This window comes from Lissotriton helveticus, chromosome 1_1 (assembly GCF_964261635.1).
Source record: "Lissotriton helveticus chromosome 1_1, aLisHel1.1, whole genome shotgun sequence".
NCBI classification, from domain to species: domain Eukaryota; kingdom Metazoa; phylum Chordata; class Amphibia; order Caudata; family Salamandridae; genus Lissotriton; species Lissotriton helveticus.
The window spans coordinates 1316512771-1316534103 of NC_136057.1; the positions used below are offsets into that span (position 1 = coordinate 1316512771).

Below are 21333 nucleotides of genomic sequence, written 5' to 3' on the forward strand. Positions count from 1 at the left end.
CAAGCTTCCGGGGACCGGTTTCTGCCATTTCAGGCGTCTTCGGCCCGGCTTGCTTGAATCCTGATGGTGCAATGAGCAAGGGACTCACATCTGAGTATACCCTTCCACGCTTAGGGTGGACAAAATAATTTACAACAAGGGGTGGTGATGGACAGAGTCTCTGAATTAAGCAGAGTACTCTCACCCAGTCAAGAGATCAGGGCTAGATCCAACACCGTTTTTTAGCTCATTGCACCATCCCAGTTTCAGAACCTGGCTGTATGCAAATTAGTATGTCCCTGGCCCAGTGCATCATGGGAACAGGGCAGACCAGACTACAAAAGCCAATTCTTACACTGGGAAGGAAACAAGCTTCCGGGGACCGGTTTCTGCCATATCAGGCGTCTTCGGCCCGGCTTGCTTGAATCCTGATGGTGCAATGAGCAAGGGACTCACATCTGAGTATACCCTTCCACGCTTAGGGTGGACAAAATAATTTACAACAAGGGGTGGTGATGGACAGAGTCTCTGAATTAAGCAGAGTACTCTCACCCAGTCAAGAGATCAGGGCTAGATCCAACACCGTTTTTTAGCTCATTGCACCATCCCAGTTTCAGAACCTGGCTGTATGCAAATTAGTATGTCCCTGGCCCAGTGCATCATGGGAACAGGGCAGACCAGACTACAAAAGCCAATTCTTACACTGGGAAGGAAACAAGCTTCCGGGGACCGGTTTCTGCCATTTCAGGCGTCTTCGGCCGGGCTTGCTTGAATCCTGATGGTGCAATGAGCAAGGGACTCACATCTGAGTATACCCTTCCACGCTTAGGGTGGACAAAATAATTTACAACAAGGGGTGGTGATGGACAGAGTCTCTGAATTAAGCAGAGTACTCTCACCCAGTCAAGAGATCAGGGCTAGATCCAACACCGTTTTTTAGCTCATTGCACCATCCCAGTTTCAGAACCTGGCTGTATGCAAATTAGTATGTCCCTGGCCCAGTGCATCATGGGAACAGGGCAGACCAGACTACAAAAGCCAATTCTTACACTGGGAAGGAAACAAGCTTCCGGGGACCGGTTTCTGCCATTTCAGGCGTCTTCGGCCCGGCTTGCTTGAATCCTGATGGTGCAATGAGCAAGGGACTCACATCTGAGTATACCCTTCCACGCTTAGGGTGGACAAAATAATTTACAACAAGGGGTGGTGATGGACAGAGTCTCTGAATTAAGCAGAGTACTCTCACCCAGTCAAGAGATCAGGGCTTGATCCAACACCGTTTTTTAGCTCATTGCACCATCCCAGTTTCAGAACCTGGCTGTATGCAAATTAGTCTGTCCCTGGCCCAGTGCATCATGGGAACAGGGCAGACCAGACTACAAAAGCCAATTCTTACACTGGGAAGGAAACAAGCTTCCGGGGACCGGTTTCTGGCATTTCAGCCATCTTCGGCCCGGCTTGCTTGAATCCTGATGGTGCAATGAGCAAGGGACTCACATCTGAGTATACCCTTCCACGCTTAGGGTGGTTAAGGAACTGAAGCAGGCCATCACTTTGAGTCCAGTCTCAGCGTCTCCAAATTGTATTAAAATCTTTCTTTTTCTGACAGATGCCTCATACATGGGGATAGGATCGGTCCTTTCTCAGTCTAATAATGAAGGTCTTGAAGTCCCGTCCTATTCATCATCAGAAAACTCTTTCCTACAGAACAATGTTACCCGGTCATTGAAATAGAATGTTCAGCCCTTAAATTGGCTTTTAAAAAGTTGTGATATTACCTGGAGGGTAACCCACTCATTCTATACACAGAGCATGCCCCCTTGACATGGATGAGCCGAACTAAGTGGAATAACCCTAGAATACTGAGGTGGTTTATTTCCTTGCACCCGTTTTGGTTTGAGGTCCACCACAGATCACTGTAACGCAGATTTCTTGTCCGAGATGGGGGGTTTGTGGGGGCAGCTGAACATAGTGAGGTCTGTCCCCCGGATAGTTTGGGATGGTTCTGGGCTGGCCGGATTGACCATTTTGTGGTTTTGGGCTTTTTTGGGGTGTAGCCCAATTGTAGTCCAATCATAGCCCAAGTAGCCCTATGCTTATATAATCCTATGAGGGTATTTGCCAGCCACCATGTTAGGTTTTGGTGGCCTGGTGGCTGGCAGCAGGGTAACTAGTAATAGTTTTCATGGGTAGCTAGTAATAGTTTTCTTGTGAATGGCAGCCCCTGTCTTGGCCTGCACGTCCCCTAGGCGGGCGAGAAGAAAAACAGAGTTTTAGGGGCTGCTCTTAGGCCCGAAGAGCGGCTTATATAATCCTATGAGGGGATTTGCCAGCCACCATTTTAGGTTTTGGTGACCTGGTGGCTGGCAGCAGGGTAACTAGTAATAGTTTTCTTGGGTAGCTAGTAATAGTTTTCTTGTGAATGGCAGCCGCCGTCTTGGCCTGCACGTCCCCTAGGCGGGCGAGTAGAAAAACTGGGAGTTTTAGGGGCTGCTCTTAGGCCAGAAGAGCGCCCTCTTTCTCCCAACATGCACCAGAGCCTCGTGCGCATTTCGAGGCTCCGGCGAGAGTGTGCAAGGGCGGTTTTGGGGTTTGGGAGGTGGAGGCGGTATACCCGGTTGGGTTAGGCAGGGTGAGGGCCTGAGGGATTTTGAATGGGAACTTGGGTTTGGGGAGTGGAGAGCGGAGAGCGGAGGAAGATAGAGGGAGTTTGGGCAAGGCCCGGGCTCAAATGGATGTTGGGAGCAAGAGGAGGGGATCCTGGGGGATTGGGAAACCGCCGGGGGGGGGGGGTTAGTAATGCCTGGGAAGGGCTAGATATTTTCACCTCATGGAATAAGGAGGTGAGGGCCATTAGGAGAGTGGGTCAAGTGGATGCTTACCTTGCACAGGGAGGGTCAGCTGGTTTGGAGGGCAAAGGTTTAAATTTGAGAAGAGGGGGCAGCAGAAAGCTTAGTAGGGGGGCTCACGGGACAGGTCTTGACCAGGACCAGCCAGCGGCGCTCGAATGAGTTACAGCGAAGGAACAATGTGATTCAGTTTATTCTGGATATGATTGGAAAAGGCTTACCCAGGGTATCAATTGCAAGGAAATTAGCAGGAATTGCATCCATGGGTAAATTGCTCTGGGGTTACATGCCTTCGGTGGATGAATTTGACTCAAGGATGCTAGAAGGGTGGGCCAGGGAGCGTGGCCAGCTGAATACAGTCAGGAGACCCTTGTCATGGCAGTTGCTGAGCAGCGTAATACAGCTTTTGCCTAGGATTTGCACGGATGCCTTTGAGTCATGTCTGTTTTCCACACTGATGGTGGATGTTTTTTGGTGCATTTAGAGTGTCTGAGTTGTTAGGGGATGGAAGGGGTGGGGGGATCGGGTGGGAAGATGTGGTCTTGCGCAATGCGGGTATACATATACGGTAAAAAAAGTCCAAAAGGGATCTAAAGGGCAAGGGAAAATGGGTGTTGTTGTAGGCTCCATTGACTAAACTTACTTGCCCTTATAGATGGGGGCTTCACTGACGAGCAGCATCCAAGGAGATCGGGGAATCCGTTTTTGTGCATGCGAATGGGAAAAGAGTTGCAGCCTTCTGCAGCCAGCTGTGCTGAGGAAGGCCCTGAAGGAATTGGCATACACAGTGCAGGAATTGGGGCAAACTCTTTCCAGATTGGGGCAGCATCTGAGGCAAGCAATAGAGGGTGGAAACAGGGTGATATCATGCGCTTGGGGAGGGGATCCTCAGATTGTTATAAGCGATACTTTTTACAGCAGGGATAAGGAATCTAGCGCAGTTGTTTCAATGCATAAATTCACGCAATGGTTCTCGTTTCAGGTTCGGTGGCTGGCTCCCCTTTCGTTGGAAATGTAAATCTGGGTTATGGGACAATCCTTTGTAAAGTTGGCCCACGTACAAGCACGAGAAAGTTATTTTGGACAGAATCTTGGTTATAATAATAAACTGTTTAAAGTGTTACGGAAAAGAAGAGGGAGCATGTTTTGAAAGGAGCTCATTCCGTGTCTTAACGGTCTGCTAGTTCGGGGTCGGTGTCCGGACATTTTGGTCATATATTTGGGTGGAAACAATTTGTGTAAAGAGAAGGGCATAGTCCTGAGGAGAAGCATGAAGACGGACTTAGCACTAATTAAACAACAGTAGTCAGGATGTTTTGTGGTATGGACTATGTTGTGCCCCGCCGCGTCTGGCGGGGGCAGTTAATCCAGGAGCAGTGGACAGAGTCAGGAGGAAGCTTAAAACAGAGATGTCTCGTTTTTGCATGGAATTGAGTTTTGGTAGAATTGTGCACAGGGACATTCGCTTTGATGCAGTGGAATTTTTGGGAGGAGACGGGGTCCACTTGTCAAGGCTGGGAATGGACCTTTATTTGTTGGACATTAGGAAGGTGTTTAGCCAGAATGTTAAATGTTCACAGCCACCCTAGAAACTCAGTGGCCTATAGGACAGGTGAGGGCAGAAAAAAGGGGCCTAGGCAGTAGTGGCCGTCACCCCTTTTTTCCTGGGTGGCGGGGTTTAGACAAGTTGGCCAGGGTTGGCACAGGTTTTTCGTTAAGTATTGGATGTTTGTGAGCAAGGGCAGGAAAAGGGTAGGCAGGTAGTCTAAGTTTCAGGATAGTTGTTTGTTAGTTACAGTTGCAGGAAGGCAGGTAGGAAACAGGGTGTCATTGGGGGAAAACATTTTAACTACAATACTGTGTAATGTTATTGTTACGTTAATGCCAGGGTGGGGGAACATTTGAGTGGATCGTAGGGGCAGGGGGATCAGCTATTTCATGTACAGAAGGCTTTCGTTTTGTAAGGCAGTTGCCAGTTAGGTATTTTGTAATATGCACCTGTTTCAATAAAGCTGTCTTTTTCACACACAAAATGGGTCTCCGTTTGGCTTGCCCACCTCCCTCCCAAGGGGGACTTGGGGGGCAACCAAACGTAGTGAGGTCTGCCTCCCCCAGCAGTTTGGGAGGGGCCTGGGCTGGCCGGATTGGCCATTTTGTAGTTTTGAGCTTTTTCAGGGTGTAGCCCAATTATAGCCCAATTGTAGTCCAAGTAGCCCTATGCTTATATAATCCTATGAGGGAATTTGCCAGCCACCATTTAAGGTTTTGGTTACCTGGTAGCTGGCAGCAGGGTAGTTAGTAATAGTTTTCTTGGCCCCACCCTCCCATCCCTCTTTTTAAGAATGTTATCTGTGTGGAGTCTTTCGGGTTTATTCTTTGGTTTAGGCCAGGTTTGTGGAGACAGGTGTATAAGGGATCTTTTGGAGGTTGTCGCTTGTAACAGGTGCTTGCGGGGTTTGGTAAAGTTGGCCAGGGTTGGCACAGGTTTTTCGTTAAGTATTGGAAGTTTGTGAGCAAGGGCATGAAAAGGGTAGGCAGGTAGTCTAAGTTTCAGGAAAGATGTTTGTTAGATACAGTGTCAGAAAGGCAGGTAGGGAACGGGGTGTCATTGGGAGAAAAGTTTTAACTGCAATACTATGTAATGTTGCTGTTACATTAATGCCAGGGTGGGGGAACATTTGAGGGGATCGTAGAAGTGGGGGGATGAGGGGTCAGCTATCTGATGTATAGCAAGGCTTTAGTTTTGTAAGGCAGTTGCCAGTTAGTGATTTTGTAATATGCACCTGTTTCAATAAAGCTGTCTTTTTCACACACAAAATGGGTCTCGGTTTGGCTTACCCACCTCCCTCCCAAGAGCGACTTGGGAGGCAACCAAACGTAGTGAGGTCTGCCCCCAGCAGTTTGGGAGGGGCCTGGGCTGGCCGGATTGGTCATTTTGTAGTTTTGAGCTTTTTCAGGGTGTAGCCCAATTATAGCCCAATTGTAGCCCAAGTAGCCCTATGCTTTTATAATTCTATGAGGGGATTTGCCAGCTACCATTTTAGGTTTTGGTGACCTGGTGGCTGGCAGCAGGGTAGCTAGTAATAGAGTTCTTGGCCCCACCCTCCCATCCCTCTTTTTAAGAATGTTATCTGGGTCTGAAATATGCACAAGTACGCCATGCCTGGCAGGCAGAGGGGGCGCTCTCAGGCCCGTTGCCGGAGTATGCTCCACTAGAGGGTCGTCTACTGCAGGAACAGGTCTCGGAGAAACTAGTTTCCTTGACTTACAAAACTTTGCTTAACAACATGCTGGACAAACTGGTGAAACTGAAAGATAAGTGGGAATCAAATCCGGGGGAGATGGACACACTTGACTGGGAGACTGCTCTGATGCATCCTAGGGAAGTGGCAATAAAATCCCGGCTCCGACTCATCCAATTTAAAATTCTCCATAGAGTCTATTATGATAGATATTGTTTGCATCAGATGGGACGAGCTAGCGACCCTAATTGTGTAAGATGCGGAAATGCAGAGGGAAACTTTTATCATACTATCTGGGAATGTAGAGTCATCCAGAGCTACTGGGCCAGGATAATGGGGGAACTTGGTGAAATACTTGAAACTGCCCTACCAATGGAGCCTAAATTGGTTCTCTTGGGATAACAAATGATGTTGATTTGACCCGACCGCACTTATTTTTTTTTTACTTTGGTCGTGTAGCTAAGAGGGATGTGGCTGAGGCCTGGGGAGCTTCAACCCCCCGAGACTAGATGAATGGAGGAGCGGAATGGATATATACATGGCAGCCGGAAGGTTTAAATACAAAGCTAGAGGTTGCCTGAAGAAATTTAATAGAGTGTGGGGGATGTGGAGACGTTTTCATGGTTTGGATGGGGGTCTTTGAAAGAGTGCGAAGTGTCCTGCTTTTAGCCCTGGCATTCGGGGGAGGGACTCGGCTGCTCTTACGTATTGTAGAAGTAGATGACACGTTACTGTATGCAGGCATAGAGACCTGCTGTGTGCAACTCTGGAGACGGTGGGTGGTGGGTGGGGGGAGGGCAGGGTTTGGTGGACAATCCTATGTGACATGCTTATTATGTTTCTATTGTTTGAAAAATGCAAATAAAAAGAATTTATTTTTAAAAAAGAATTGTATCTGGGTGGAGTCTTTCGGGTTTATTCTTTGGTTTAGGCCAGGTTTGTGGAGACAGGTATATAAGGGATCTTATGGAGGTTGTCGCTTGGAACAGGTGCTTGCGGGGCTTGGTAAAGTTGGCCAGGGTTGGCACAGGTTTTTCGTTAGGTATTCGAAGTTTGTGAGCAAGGGCAGGAAAAGGGTAGGCAGGTAGTCTAAGTTTCAGGAAAGATGTTTGTTAGATATAGTTGCAGGAAGGCAGGTAGGGAGCGGGGTGTCATTGGGAGAAAAGTTTTAACTGCAATACTATGTAATGTTGCTGTTATGTTAATGCCAGGGTGGGGGAACTTTTGAGGGGATCGTAGGGGCGAGGGGCATCAGGGGTCAGCTATTTGATGTATAGCGAGGCTTTAGTTTTGTAAGTCTGTTGCCATTTGGTCATTTTGTAATATGCACCTGTTTCAATAAAGCAGCCTTTTTCACACATAAAATGGGTCTCGGCTAGGCTTGCTGCCTCCCTCCCAAGGGGGGTTTGGGGGGCAGCCGAATGTAGTGTGGTCTGCCCCCTGGCAGTTTGGGAGGGGCTGGGCTGGCCGGATTGGCCATTTTTTGGTTTTGGGCTTTTTCAGGGTGCAGCCCAATTATAGCCCAATTGTAGCCCAAGTAGCCCTATGCTTATATAATCCAATGAGGGGATTTGCCAGCCACCATTTTAGGTTTTGGTGACCTGGTGGCTGGCAGCAGGGTAGCTAGTAATAGAGTTCTTGGCCCCACCCTCCCATCCCGCTTTTTAAGAATTTTATCTGGGTATAAAATATGCACAAGTACGCCATGCCTGGCAGGCAGAGGGGGCGCTCTAAGGCCCGTTGCTGGAGTATGCTCCACTAGAGGGTCGTCTACTGCAGGAACAGATCTCGGAGAAACTAGTTTCCTTGACTTACAAAACTTTGCTTAACAACATGCCGGACAAACTGGTGAAATTGAAAGCTACGTGGGAATCAAATCTGGGGGAGATGGACACACTTGACTGGGAGACTGCCCTGATGCATCCTAGGGAAGTGGCAATAAAATCCCGGCTCCGACTCATCCAATTTAAAATTCTCCATAGAGTCTATTATGATAGATATTGTTTGCATCAGATTGGACAAGCTAGCAACGCTAATTGTGTAAGATGCGGAAATGCAGAGGGAAACTTTTATCATACTATATGGGAATGTAGAGTCATCCAGAGCTACTGGGCCAGGATAATGGGGGAACTTGGTGAAATACTTGAAACTGCCCTACCAATGGAGCCTAAATTGGTTCTCTTGGGGATAACAAATGATGTGGATTTGACCCGACCCCACTTAATTTTTCTAACATTGGCCTTAGTGGTAGCTAAGAGGGATGTGGCTGAGGCCTGGGGAGCTTCAACCCCCCGAGACTAGATGAATAGAGGAGGGGAATGCATATATACATGGCAGCCAGAAGGGTTACATACAAAGATAGAGGTTGCCTGAAGAAGTTTAATAGAGTGTGGGGGATGTGGAAACGGTATCATGGTTTGGATGGGGGGCTTTGAAAGAGTGCGAAGTGTCCTGCTTTTAGCCCTGGCATTCGGGGGAGGGACTCGGCTGCTGTTACGTATTGTAGAAGTGGATGACACGTTACTGTATGCAGGCAAAGAGACCTGCTGTGTGCAACTGTGGAGACGGTGGGTGGGGGGAGGGCAGGGTTTGGTGGACAATCTTATGTGACATGCTTGTTATGTTTCTAGGGTTTGAAAAATGCAAATAAATTATTTTTTTTTTTTTAAAGAATTTTATCTGGGTGGAGTCTTTCGGGTTTATTCTTTGGTTTAGGCCAGATTTGTGGAGACAGGTGTATAAGGTATCTTATGGAGGTTGTAGCTTGGAACAGGTGCTTGCGGGGTTTGGTAAAGTTGGCCAGGGTTGGCACAGGTTTTTCGTTAAGTATTGGAAGTTTGTGAGCAAGGGCAGGAAAAGGGTAGGCAGGTAGTCTAAGTTTCAGGAAAGATGTTTGTTAGATACAGTGTCAGAAAGGCAGGTAGGGAACGGGGTGTCATTGGGCGAAAAGTTTTAACGGCAATACTATGTAATGTTGCTGTTATGTTAATGCCATGGTGGGGGAATGTTTAAGGGGATCGTAGTGCCAGGGTGATCATGGGTCAGCTATTTGATGTATAGCGAGGCTTTAGTTTTGTAAGGCAGTTGCCAGTTAGTTATTTTGTAATATGCACCTGTTTCAATAAAGCTGCCTTTTTTACACACAAAATGTGTCTCAGTTTTGCTTGCCCGCCTCCCTCCCAAGGGGGACTTGGGGGGCAACAAAACGTAGTGAGGGCTGCCCCCTCCGGGCAATTTCGGGGGGCATGGGATGGCTGGATTCGCCATTTTGTGGTTTGGGGCTTTTTAGGGGTGTAGCCCAATTATAGCCCAATTGTAGATCAATTGTAGCCCAAGCAGCCCACGTAGCCCTATGCTTATGTAATCCTATAAAGGGATTTTCCGGCCACCATTTTCGGTTTTGGTGACCTGGTGGCTGGCAGCAGGGTAGCTAGTAATAGTTTTCTTGGCCCCATCTCTCTTTTTAAGAATTGTAGGTGGGTGGAGTCTTTGGAGTTTATTCTTTGGTTTAGGCCAGGTTTGTGGAGACAGGTGCATAAGGGATCTTACGGAGGTTGTCACTTGGAACAGGTGCTTCCTGGGTTTAGTAAAGTTGGCCAGGCTTGGCACAGGTTTTTCGTTAAGTATTGGAAAATAAGTATTTAAGTTTGTGAGCAGGGCAGGAAAAGGGTAGGCAGGTAGTCTAAGTTTCAGGATAGACGTTTGTTAGTTGTAGTTGCAGGAAGGCAGGTAGGGAACGGGATGTCATTGGGGGAAAAGTTTTAACTGCAATACAGTGTAATGTTGTTGTTATGTTAATGTCAGGGTGGGGGAACTTTTGAGGAGATCGTAAGTACGGGGGGATCAGGGGTCAGCTATTTGATGTATAGCGAGGCTTTAGTTTTGTAAGGTAGTTGCCTGTTAGTTATTTTGTAATATGCACCTGTTTCAATAAAGCGGCCTTTTTCACACACAAAATGGGTCTCAGCTAGGCTTGCCGCCTCCCTACCAAGGGGGACTTGGGGGGCAGCCAAACATAGTGAGGTCTGCCCCCATGCAGTTTGGGAGGGGTCTGTGCTGGCCGGATTGGCCATTTTGTGGTTTTGGGCTTTTTCGGGGTGTAGCCCAATTATAGCCCAATTGTAGCCCAAGTAGCCCTATCCCTATATAATCCTATGAGGGGATTCTTTGCCCAACCCTCCCATCCCTCTTTTTAAGAATTTTAGCTGGGTGGAGTCTTTGGGGTTTATTCTTTGGTTTAGGCTTGGTTTGTGGAAACAGGTGCATAAGGGATCTTATGGAGATTGTCGCTTGGAACAGGTGCTTGCTGGGTTTGGTAAAGTAGGCCAGGGTTGGCACAGGTTTTTCGTTAAGTATTGGAAGTTTGTGAGCAAGGGCAGGAAAAGGGTAGGCAGGTAGTGTAAGTTTCAAGATAGATGTTAGTTAGTTACAGTTGCAGGAAGGCAGGTAGGGAACAGGGTGTCATTGGGGAAAGAGTGTTAACTTCAATACTATGTAATGTTGTTGTTATGTTAATGCCAGGGTGGGGGAACGTTTGAGGGGATTTTAGGGACAGGGGGATCAGGGGTCAGCTATTTGATGTATAGCAAGGCTTTAGTTTTGTAAGGCAGTATCCAGTTGGTTATTTTGTAATATGCACCTGTTTCAATAAAGCGGCCTTTTTCACACACAAAATGTTTCTTGGCTAGACTTGCCACCTCCCTCCCTAGGGGAGTTTGGGGGCAGCCAAACGAAGTGAGGTCTGCCCCCGGGCAGTTTTAGAGGGGCCTGGGCTGGCCGGATTGGCCATTTTGTGGTTTGGGGCTTTTTCAGGGTGTAGCCCAATTATAGCCCATTTATAGCCCAATTGTAGCCCAAGTAGCCCTATGCCTACATAATCCTATGAGGGGAATGGCCATCCACCATTTTAGGTTTTGGTGACCTGGTGGCTGGCAGCAGGGTAGCTAGTAATAGTTTTCTTGGCCCCACCCTCCCATCCCGCTTTTTAAGAATTTTAGCTGGGTGGAGTATTTGGGGTTTATTCTTTGGTTTAGACCAGGTTTGTGGAGACAGGTGCATAAGGGATCTTATGGAGGTTATCGCTTGGAACAGGTGCTTTCGGGGTTTAGTAAAGTTCGCCAGGGTTGGCACAGGTTTTTCGATAAGAATTGGAAGTTTGTGAGCAGGGCAGGAAAAGGGCAGGTAGTCTAAATTTCAGGATAGACGTTTGTTAGTTACAGTTGCAGGAAGGCAGGTAGGGAACGGGGTGTCATTGGAGGAAAGGTTTTAACTGCAATACTGTGTAATGTTGTTGTTATGTTAATGCCAGGGTGGGGAACTTTTGAGGGAATCGTAGGGGCAGGGGGATCAGGGTTCAGCTAGTTGATGTGTAGCAAGACTTTATTTTTGTAAGGCAGTTGCCAGTTGGTTATTTTGTAATATGCACCTGTTTCAATAAAGCAGCCTTTTTCAGACACAAAATGGGTCTCGGTTTGGCTTGCCCACCTCCCTCCCAAAAGGGGATATGTCACAATGGAGTGGGTGAAGGGCTGAACAATGATGTGCCCTAGTCCCTGACCGGCGCTGCCACTGAAACACCAACAACACCCTTTCACTTTTTCAGGCCTTCAAGGATATCACAGAAAAAAGGAAGGACAAGGTCACACTTCAATTTAAGGGACAACAGGAAATCCTATCCTGGTTGGTACAAGAAAACAGGAAGGGGAGGAGTCTTTCTTGGATACTACTCCTACAAGGCCCTTAAATCCGAGTGCAGGAGACCAAGGGCGTGTGGGTGCTCAGGATTACACTGCGACTGGAGAACACCTGGTAACTGACATGCTGTACGGAGTCCAGGGGAATGAAGACACTGACGTGAGGATCTGTGCACGGCATGAGGGCCGCCGGCTTCATTCTTCACCCAGCCCCGCCCGCTCGCTCAGGGACGTGACTGGTTGCTATTCCAGCCCGGGTGGATAGAGGGGGTCACACAAGGGTCTACTTGGAGCCTAAGATAGGCCCACATTGGAACTTCAGTGTTAGCGGAGGGGGAGGTGGAGTGTCGTAAATTATGGGCGCGTTTTCTTCTCTTCTTTTGTTAGGTTTCTCATGCTGCATGAAACTCCTTCATTCGTCCTAAAACTGCCAAGCCACGTTAAGATTGGGAATCTCTTCTGAGATTAGTAGGAGCTGGCGATTTATCCCACTCTAAAGCGACCCCCGCTTACTCACTTGACCTGCATGGAAATCGAGCCGGGCCATCAAAGACTAAAAGAACCATATAACTTGCAAGAAAGACCAAGAGCCCGTTAAAAAAAGAAGATTCCTTCTTTCCCTTCTTTTCCTACTTTTTTCTCTTTTTTTACTCTCAGTTGGGCACTACCATTTTGTTTGGTCATGATGACTACAGAGAAATCAAACCCCTCACATCCCAGCAACCCCACAAGAGACGTATACCCAGAAAAAAAGGGTACCTGTATTAGTATTAATCTAGGGAAAAGTATAGGAAACTTACCTGTGGCTTGTGTCCTTGTTCCGGGTGTGCTGGTGGACGAGACCTCCAATTGTTCTAGATGGAAGGAAAAAAGAGAACAGAAGACTTGAGATTTTCATCAAGTTAAAAATAACTGTCCAACTAAATCCCTACTTCCAAAACTCTACGATCTTGTTTTGTCAATTGAATGCCAAGCAACAAGAATTTTAAAAAACTTAACTCTCCTTTACCACTCTTTAATCTATCACTCAATGCAAGCCCGCTGTATAACACTGTAGTGTACGGCACCACACTCTATACCATTGCAATATACGCCACTTTACTGTATCCTAATTGAATCTACGGCACTCCACTCTATACCCTTCTACTGTATGCCTCTACGGTATACCTGATTTCACTTTACTCTCCTCCACTATACCACAATTTATTGTACCATAGTAGACTTTACACCACTGTCCTCCAGTATATTGTACCATACTCAACTTAACAGTACTCCACAAAACTAAAGTGGATGACTGTTTCAAATTTGTCAATAACATTAGAAAAACCATTGAAATTCCAAAAAAGAACAAAGGTTAAAGATAAGTTATAGTTGGGAAAACTTTACTTATGTTTCTACACAAATGCAACTTAAACTACACAAACATTAGCCATTCTAAAGTTATAGTTATACATTTAATTTATCGTTTATGCACCACTTTCAGTAAATGTCATTCTTATAACTCACATTTATACTTATGCACCACCTTAAAATTCAAATAACTAACGCACTGCCATGCACAGTCTTCTCACCTCAATCATCACACTATATTAACTAACCTTGTCACTGTACCATGCACTATGTTCTGCCACATTATATAATGTCAGATGTCATACGTGTTGGTATAAATGAAATCATTTCACATGCTTTAAAGTTTTTAATATGGTATAAGTGCATAAAGAAGGGGTGTGTTAGATTTAATGTAATGTGGCGAGTGAGGTGTGAACACTGTGTACGGAGGTGCACAAGTTAGGTGGGCAGGACCACATGATGATATTTGGGACAGCTCACATCTGCGGCAAGGCCTTTAGCATACACTGGTACAGGAGTGGAATGTAATTTATGTAGATGTTGAAAATGAATGACTCTATGCCTGCTGTTCAGTGCTTTTTGCGGAATTTACTGACAGCAGTATTTGCATATGGTATCATTAAGAGATAGGTTCAGGTTTCGCTCCCATTTCGCTCTCGATAATGATTCAGGGCCATTTGATGACCCTGCTGCTGCATCATAGAGTCTAGTAATTAAACTCCGAATACCAAGAGCAGGGCGAGAGTGAAAGTAGGCAATAGAATGTCAAACAGCTGGCCGCTGGAGAGAGGGACTAGGCAGGGATGACCCCTCTCACCACTGATAGTTCCACTGATTATAGAACTGCTGTCACAATTTTATGCACCAGAACACAAAGAGCGGTTTAGTGTTAGGAGGTCAACGGAAAATGACCTTAATTTATGCCAAAGATATATTGTTAACACTGAGAAACCCAGTGACTACATGGCCTGCGGTATACAGTACTGGCTCAGGTGGAGGAGCACTCTGGGTTCCTACTAAATGCATATAAATCAGTTCCTTATCCTATGCAGGTAACAGTGCCCGGGAGTGCGCAATGCACGCATCTTCACACTAAGGTCGCAATGGGAAGATGACTTGGATGGGGACCGGACAACTATAATGAAAAATTGCAGAAAAGTACAGGGACTAATTCACACCACAGTGGCTACATAAAATAAACCCCTCCAAACCAGAATGGTGTTCCAAATGCAAAATAACAGAGGGAACCTTTCTTCACATGTGGTGGACATGCCCAGGCAGGAATGCCTTTTGGGGTGAGATAATTCAGACACTAGGGGACAGATCTACAAGAAAGTGCGCAGCGTGGCACCACAGCCCTTTGGCTGCGCCACGCTGCGACACTTTCAGAGCACAGGAATGCAACATATCTACAATGATATGTCACCTTCCTGTGCTCTCCACTGCGCTGGCGCAGAAACAGCTGCCAAGCACCAGCGCAGGCACCCTTGCACCATGGTGCAAGGATGCCTGCGCCATGGGGAGATTGTTTTTGTGCAGGAAGGGGTACCTTCCTGCACAACAACAATCACTAAAGGCTTTTTCCTCTTTCAATGCGTGCTGTAGAATGCAGCACGCATTCAAAGAGGAAAAATATAGAAATTAAAACAATTCTCCTCGTTGCACCTCGCTATGCCACCTCTAGGGTGGCATAGCATTCAGATGCATTTCCAGTTTTACGATTTCTTGTAAATTTGGAGATGTGTCTTGTTCCATGGGTGTTGAGTGGGAACACCCACAGCAACACCCATGGAACGCCCCTTCACCGCAAAGTGCTGCGTGTGAAGGGGCCGTATTTACAAGGAGAGGAAAAGTCACGCACAGTGACTTGTCCTCTCCTTGTAAATCTGGTGGCGCAAGGGGCTTCTAAATCTGCCCCTAAGAATATTAACTGACAAACAGCTGCAACCAATGGTTCAAATATGCTTATTGGGGCTAATGACACGTACTAAGCATATTAAATAAGCAGAGAAAGTATTAAAACTTGGCCTCACCATGGCAAAAAAGTGTGTATCCTTGAGATGGGTGACCAAACCATTGCCCACGCCAAAAATGGCTAAGGGAATTCACGAGGTTGGTACGAGCTGAATGTGGGGTACCTTTTAACCGCTACCGCACTACAGCGTTTTCCCGCGGTACGCGGGAATTTCAAAAATGGCTTGATCGTGACAAAGCCAGCTCGTCATCCGCGCACCGCAGGTAACGTTGATGACGAGCTGGCTTTGTCATCAGCATCGAAAGGGTTAAAGACTGGTCTGTAACGTAGTTGAACAGGGAGGAAATGTGGATGGGACTTAGGGGAGGTCAGATAACAACAAGAAATGGAGGGCCCTGAGCCAGGACAAAGTGCGGATCAACCGGATGTTTGATATATGGCAAATGTGGTAAAGTTGTAGATGTATTACACCTGGAAACGATTATACCAATTTTTTTTAACCCCTTCCCTGCACCGTGAATTCTGCCGCGGCGCGGGGGGGCTAGGGGGTGAGTGCGGCGCTTCCATGCTCATGACGGAACCACGCCGTCATGAGTCATGGGTGGCGTGTGCTCATGACGGCGTGGTTTCGTCATAACCACGCCCACTCATCAATTTGCCTGCACAAGCGGTGAATCAGTGCCGGATGGGCGGAGCGGCCGCAGCATGACGGAACCACACCGTCATGGGCACACGCTGCCTGTGGCTCATGACGGCGTGGTTCCATCATGAGCACGGAAGGGGTTAAGCAACCTTTATGTCATGTATGGATTTATACCTGATAACTTATGCTGTGACTTACATCTCTTTGACTGTTTGGGGGGGAGTGCGGTTGGGAAGTATGGGACCGTAATTGAACTGCATTGTTATTCTGTTATGAAAATCAATGAAGATGTTTATTTTTTTAACCCAAAGAGATGCTGAGGCAAAGGACAAGGTCAAGGCTGCGAAGGTGGGTGGATGGTTTGGGAAGTGTGTTTAGTGGGTTTGTGGCGTTCTTTTAATACGCCATCCATTGGGGTGGTTCTCACACTCTGTTTAAACATTTTGAGTGTCAGGTATTTAATATCAATCAACAGATCTTCAAGGGTCTTAATATCTAAGGCCGCTAATTGTTGTTGTACTTTTGGTTCATAGGACAACAGCAGAATATGGTTATTGTGAATTGGGGGCCAAGGGGAGAAGAATTCTTTTCACACCTGCATGATGTGTTAAAGGGTATCCTGCATGGGAATGTCCATTTGATGGTATCAGAGTAATTGGTCAGATTTATGGTCCTGGATGGAAAAGTGATCAAAGGAGTGGCACCCACCATTAATTGCTTACTAATATGTGAGGGGAGATGAAATGCTGGGTGAATTCAGTGAAAGAAATATTTGGCTTGGGACACTGGGTAATAATACTATACATGGTAGGCAGCTATTCAACCCCTAGAGTAAGAGTGTATCCATGTGGCTCAACTTATTCTAGGCTGTATATTTGTCTACACAATTGCTATTGGTACTGGGGTAGAGTAGCTGAATCCACACTAAGAGGTCTTTTCTGAATCCCATCTAGGAAAGTGTCTAAAAAATGCACGTCATTGAAAGTGAGTCAAATGCTTTCTGAGCAGCAGGGAGCTCTGGATCCACTTGATGCACTAGTGCGAAGAAGGAAATAAGTTACATACCTGTAACTCCGGTCCTCCAGCATTGTTATCTTTCATAGACTCACATGATTGAATAATTCCAGTCGTCAGACTGGGAACCCCTGGTATTTTCCCACAGCAGTGCATACTTAACGTATAACATACCATCATAAACCAACAGCCATCTTTTGCAGGTCATCCTCATCTATTTACAATCTAAACTCCAGCCAATCAAAATGATCTACCTCCAGCTGATTGCCCACTGAAGCTTCCAACTGTAAGATTTTCGAAACCGTTAATTCCTACTTATTTCTCCGCACACTTAAAAGTCTCATCCAAAGGGAGGTGGGAGGGCTGCATGTGAATCTCTGAAAGATACCATAAATGAGGTTTAACATACGCAAATACATTTCTCAAAACTGCCTCTCACGTCTATGCTTACTTGCAAGTTCACACAATAATGCTTTACAAAAGCACGTGTTGTCTTCCATGTTGCTGCTTTACAAATATTCTCCAATGAGTTTCCTGCAAAGTAAGCCGTTGACGTTGCCATTTCTCTAGTTGAATGTGCCCTGACTCTCCTTGTCAGTAGCCTGTTCATCAACGTTTGTGCTGTAGCAATACATGTCACAATCCACCACCTTCCTAATGTCTGTTTGGGTACTGCCTTTTCTTTGTGTCCCAAACAATATACAACAAACAGTCGATCCATCTGTCCGTCTTTGGTAGCTGGCAAAAAAAACTTTAGACACTGTTTAATGTCCAAAGAATGTAACGCCTCTTCCGCTGCTGTTGCAGGATTTTCAAAACATTTTGGTAATATTATCTTCTTTCTTAAATGAAAAACAGTTGGTACCTTTGGTATAAACTTAGGGATTGTCATAAGCATCACATTCTCTTTTCTAAACTTTAAATATGGTTCTCTGCATCTTAAAGCCTGCTTTTGCCTATTCTCCTTGCAATGTTATTGCAAATAAAAGAACGGTCTTTTATGTTAAATGCATTAATGATACTCTGTGTATTTGTTCAAACTGAGCTTTTAGCAATCCTGCCAAGAGTGTATTAAACTCCCATTCAGGTGCTAATCTTTGTACTGGAGGAAATTCTTTAAACAAACCTTTCATACGTTCTTCGACTATCCTTTGTGAATATATGGAAATTGTATTTGACCGCCTTAGAAATCGTGAGATTGCTGCCAGGCATAGCTGCCAAGGTTCCAGATTGCTATGTGCGACTTTCCCATCATTTCTGTGTAATTATGAGTGACATTCAATGACTATGAGTGACACTTTCTCACAAGCAAAATCAAGCAATGAAGACGAGGGAAACATATCATATATGTACTTTAGCACATAAACAGGCCAGCCTGTCAATCACAGAGAGAATGAAAGAGAGATGCACTCGAGAGACAGTGAGTTCAGGTATATGCAGGTCTGTGGATTGATGCTGGGCTAAAGCTGTTGCTTTGGCGATAAAATATAATGTGCACTGTTATAGTTTCTTGCGCATGTATTTAGCAGGAATTACTTTTCAAATTATATTGCTTAACTAGACTAATGCAGGTTACAATTTTCAGTGCAACATTACAGTGCTTCAGGATTGTGAAGGCAAAACCAGAAGAGCTAATAAAATATAATACAGATCTTGTTTTAAACGCATTTAGGAAACGGCGGGTCACTGTATTTGGGACCTCTAATGAGGAAAAACACCAACCTCTCCCTCGCAAAGCTCGAGGTCAACATCCCTCTATTCACTTCACAATATCAACTTCAGGAAAAATTGTCTTACCATTTACTATTCATGTATACATGTCAAATGTCTGCTCACGAGACGCCGGGCACCTTCAGAAGCAGGGCATTGGTTCCGGGCTCCTATAACCCTCTTATCCAATTCTGGCCTCGGGCGCTCTTTAATTGCAGGTAGACTGAGGTCTACAAAGCTGGCTGCAGGCAGGCTCAGGCCGCGAGCCACCGCGCGCCCTGGCAATTCAAGTTTGACCACTAGCCGTCCAGGCCGATGTCCCATCCTGACCCCTGTGTGTCCTGGGCGGGGACGTCCAGTCTCCGTCTGCTGTAAAATATTGAATTCAGCAGGGGTAGGCAACAACAGCTGATCGCACAGGGCGGCCTGGGCTGGTGCGAGCTGCTGCAGGCGGCGCAGAGAGCGTCGTGGACGGCACCTTGATGACTTATAGCGCTACGGGCGGCCATGATTATTCGCAACGTTTCGGCCACGGTAATATATGCAGCCCTTCCTTTGGCCTCTGTAGTGGGCAGCGCTCCCTTTGGCCGCGGTAATACGTGGCATTACTTCCAACCATGATAGGCCGCGCTGCCCGCCACAGCGCAAACGTGCCAGCCGCCTTTCCGCGCTCAAAACAAACTCCCCGTGCTCCGTAACAGGATGTGACGTCCCCTGCGATGACGCCAGGCGGACAGTCAGAGCCACGCCTCGGGATTGGAATGACCAGCATCATGATACACTGTTGCAGTGGAGTGAGGCTCAGCTGCGAGCTCGAAGCCTGCCAGAGCAGCGGGCGCAAACCACGGGCGCACTCTGCCACAGACTAAGTTTCACTCAATGCTTTTAGTGACAGGGGACATGACAGCAAAGGCGTGACAATGCATTTCAGTGCGGTAATGCGGAGTACCACACTGAAATGCGGTAGTCTAACGCCAGATGCGTACAATTTAAATTACCGGTGCAGGCCTGCCAAGTCCCACGTATCTGGAGTTAGACTAAAGCTTTTCAGTTTGGAGTGTTTTGGGTCAACCGTAATATGCTGGATTGTTTGGAAATTCAGTAACCAAGAATAAAGGCCCTAAAGGCTTCCCATAGTGTAGGATGGTTCCCACAGAGTGCTTGTTTAGTTTGAAATAGTCGAGTATATATTGGTGGGTTTTATCGTGCCCAAGTCAATGCAGACTTTAGACTGAATAACCTCTAAAATGTGTGCACCACCATAGCAAAGATAGTACAGATGGTGGAGAGTTTAACCTTAGAACTAGGTCCAGCTTTTTCATATATAATTGACAAAGAGTGTCTCTAGTTCTCTGTTAGCATGATAACCATGAGCAATGCAGCATATTCATCAGTTTTTCACAAATGTATTTCAATGGACTGAATATACTTACACCATCAAGGGGTTTTTCCCCAATTGTCTGATCCAGCTTGTGGTCAGCATCATTGGGTGTAGAAGGCTGAAAGAATTACAAAAAAAAGACATTTATAACAAATCAAAATTAAGTGTGGTTGTCCTTTTGCATTTCTTTTTACAAATCATTAATTTTTACCATTGGTGACGGAATCATAAGTGTAAGTCAATTAATTTTAAGAAATGGAAGTATGTGATAGTAAACAGACAAGTATAAAAGCATTCTAAAAATTGCCCTAGAATATAAATAGTCGTTGAAAACAAAAGCTGTCCAGAAAAGTTCAGAAAAATTTGGAAATACAGATTGGGGATGAAGTGCTGAAGCAAAATAAAATAGATCCGTGAAGAGTATGAGATTTGGAATAAAGAGCTAAAGCAGTGAGAGTAAGTATGGGCGCAAAATCCGCTCTGCTCGTGAAATTTGCGAATTTTTGGCAATTTCGCGATCCGCGAGTCTCACGAAATTGCCGAAAAATTAGCGAATTCGCGAGCGGGCGGAATTTTATTGAGGGCCCACAGGAAGCACAGTTAAGGCAGGTGCTCGAGTTGAAGCTAACTTTGTAACCATTTTAGAATGGCGCCGGCAAGCTGCCAGAGTGCTTGCTGGCGCCATTCTAAAATGGTTACAAAGTTAGCTTCAACTCGGGCACCTGCCTTAACTCTGTAAGTGCTTCCTGTGGGCCAAAATGTAAACTTCAACAGGAAGCACTTACAGATATAAATAAAGCAGGTGCCCGAGTTGAAGCTCAAATTCAGTAACGTTTTAATCAGCCCAAAACATTAGTGAGCACTGTCGAGGCTGGGCAAGTGTGCTTTAACCCCATATTTGCCGTAGAAAATTATCTGTAATAGCCGAGGGAGGTCTTTGCATCCCTGAGTTTCTCGAGCGCAATCCCCGTTCCTGTGACCAGGAGGCTGATTTTTCCTCACCTGCTGCCCTGCTCGCTCTCTGACCCTTCATACACGAGGCATGTTGACACGCATAGACGCCCCGCACCACACACTAGCGGTATCAAACGTCTTCCCGCCCTTTCCCAACTATGATGGACAGCTCACTCAAGGGACCTCGGCACCTTTTGGCGCTGTGGCAAAGTTACAGGTACACATGGTCAGTGGAGACAAATCTTTTGGCCCTTTACGCAGCTGCAGTGTAGGAAAAGCACTATCATTTACCCAACGAGGTAGCACTTACTGGATTAGCCAGTAGAAAGTACTCCAGTTGAGTAGAGGTATTGCACAAAACTGTGGCATCTTCGTGGATAACTATGCAGGGCAGGATTCATTCTGGCACGAGGCTCATGTCACAAAAATTAAACATCAACAGGAAGCACTAACAGATATAAATAAAGCAGGTGCCTGAGTTGAAGCTCAAATTCAGTAACGTTTTAATCAGCCCAAAACATTAGTGAGCACAGTCGAGGCTGG

At 46.2% G+C, this 21333-nt stretch overlaps 1 protein-coding gene across 17 annotated transcripts in view; it reads right to left on the reverse strand.

Moving 5' to 3' along the window:
• LOC144823305 (uncharacterized) overlaps positions 1-19118 on the reverse strand; it is a 559034-nt gene extending 539916 nt beyond the window's left edge. For all 17 annotated transcript variants that reach the window (XM_078681830.1, XM_078681822.1, XM_078681741.1 and 14 more), the window contains exons 1-2: positions 18543-19118; positions 12564-12617 (exon numbers count right to left, since the gene is read on the reverse strand). In XM_078681830.1, the coding sequence (XP_078537956.1) occupies positions 12564-12617; positions 18543-18545 (57 nt within the window). In that variant the 5' untranslated portion in view covers positions 18546-19118. The remainder of the gene's footprint in view (positions 1-12563; positions 12618-18542) is intronic.
• Positions 19119-21333: the final 2215 nt, after the last annotated feature.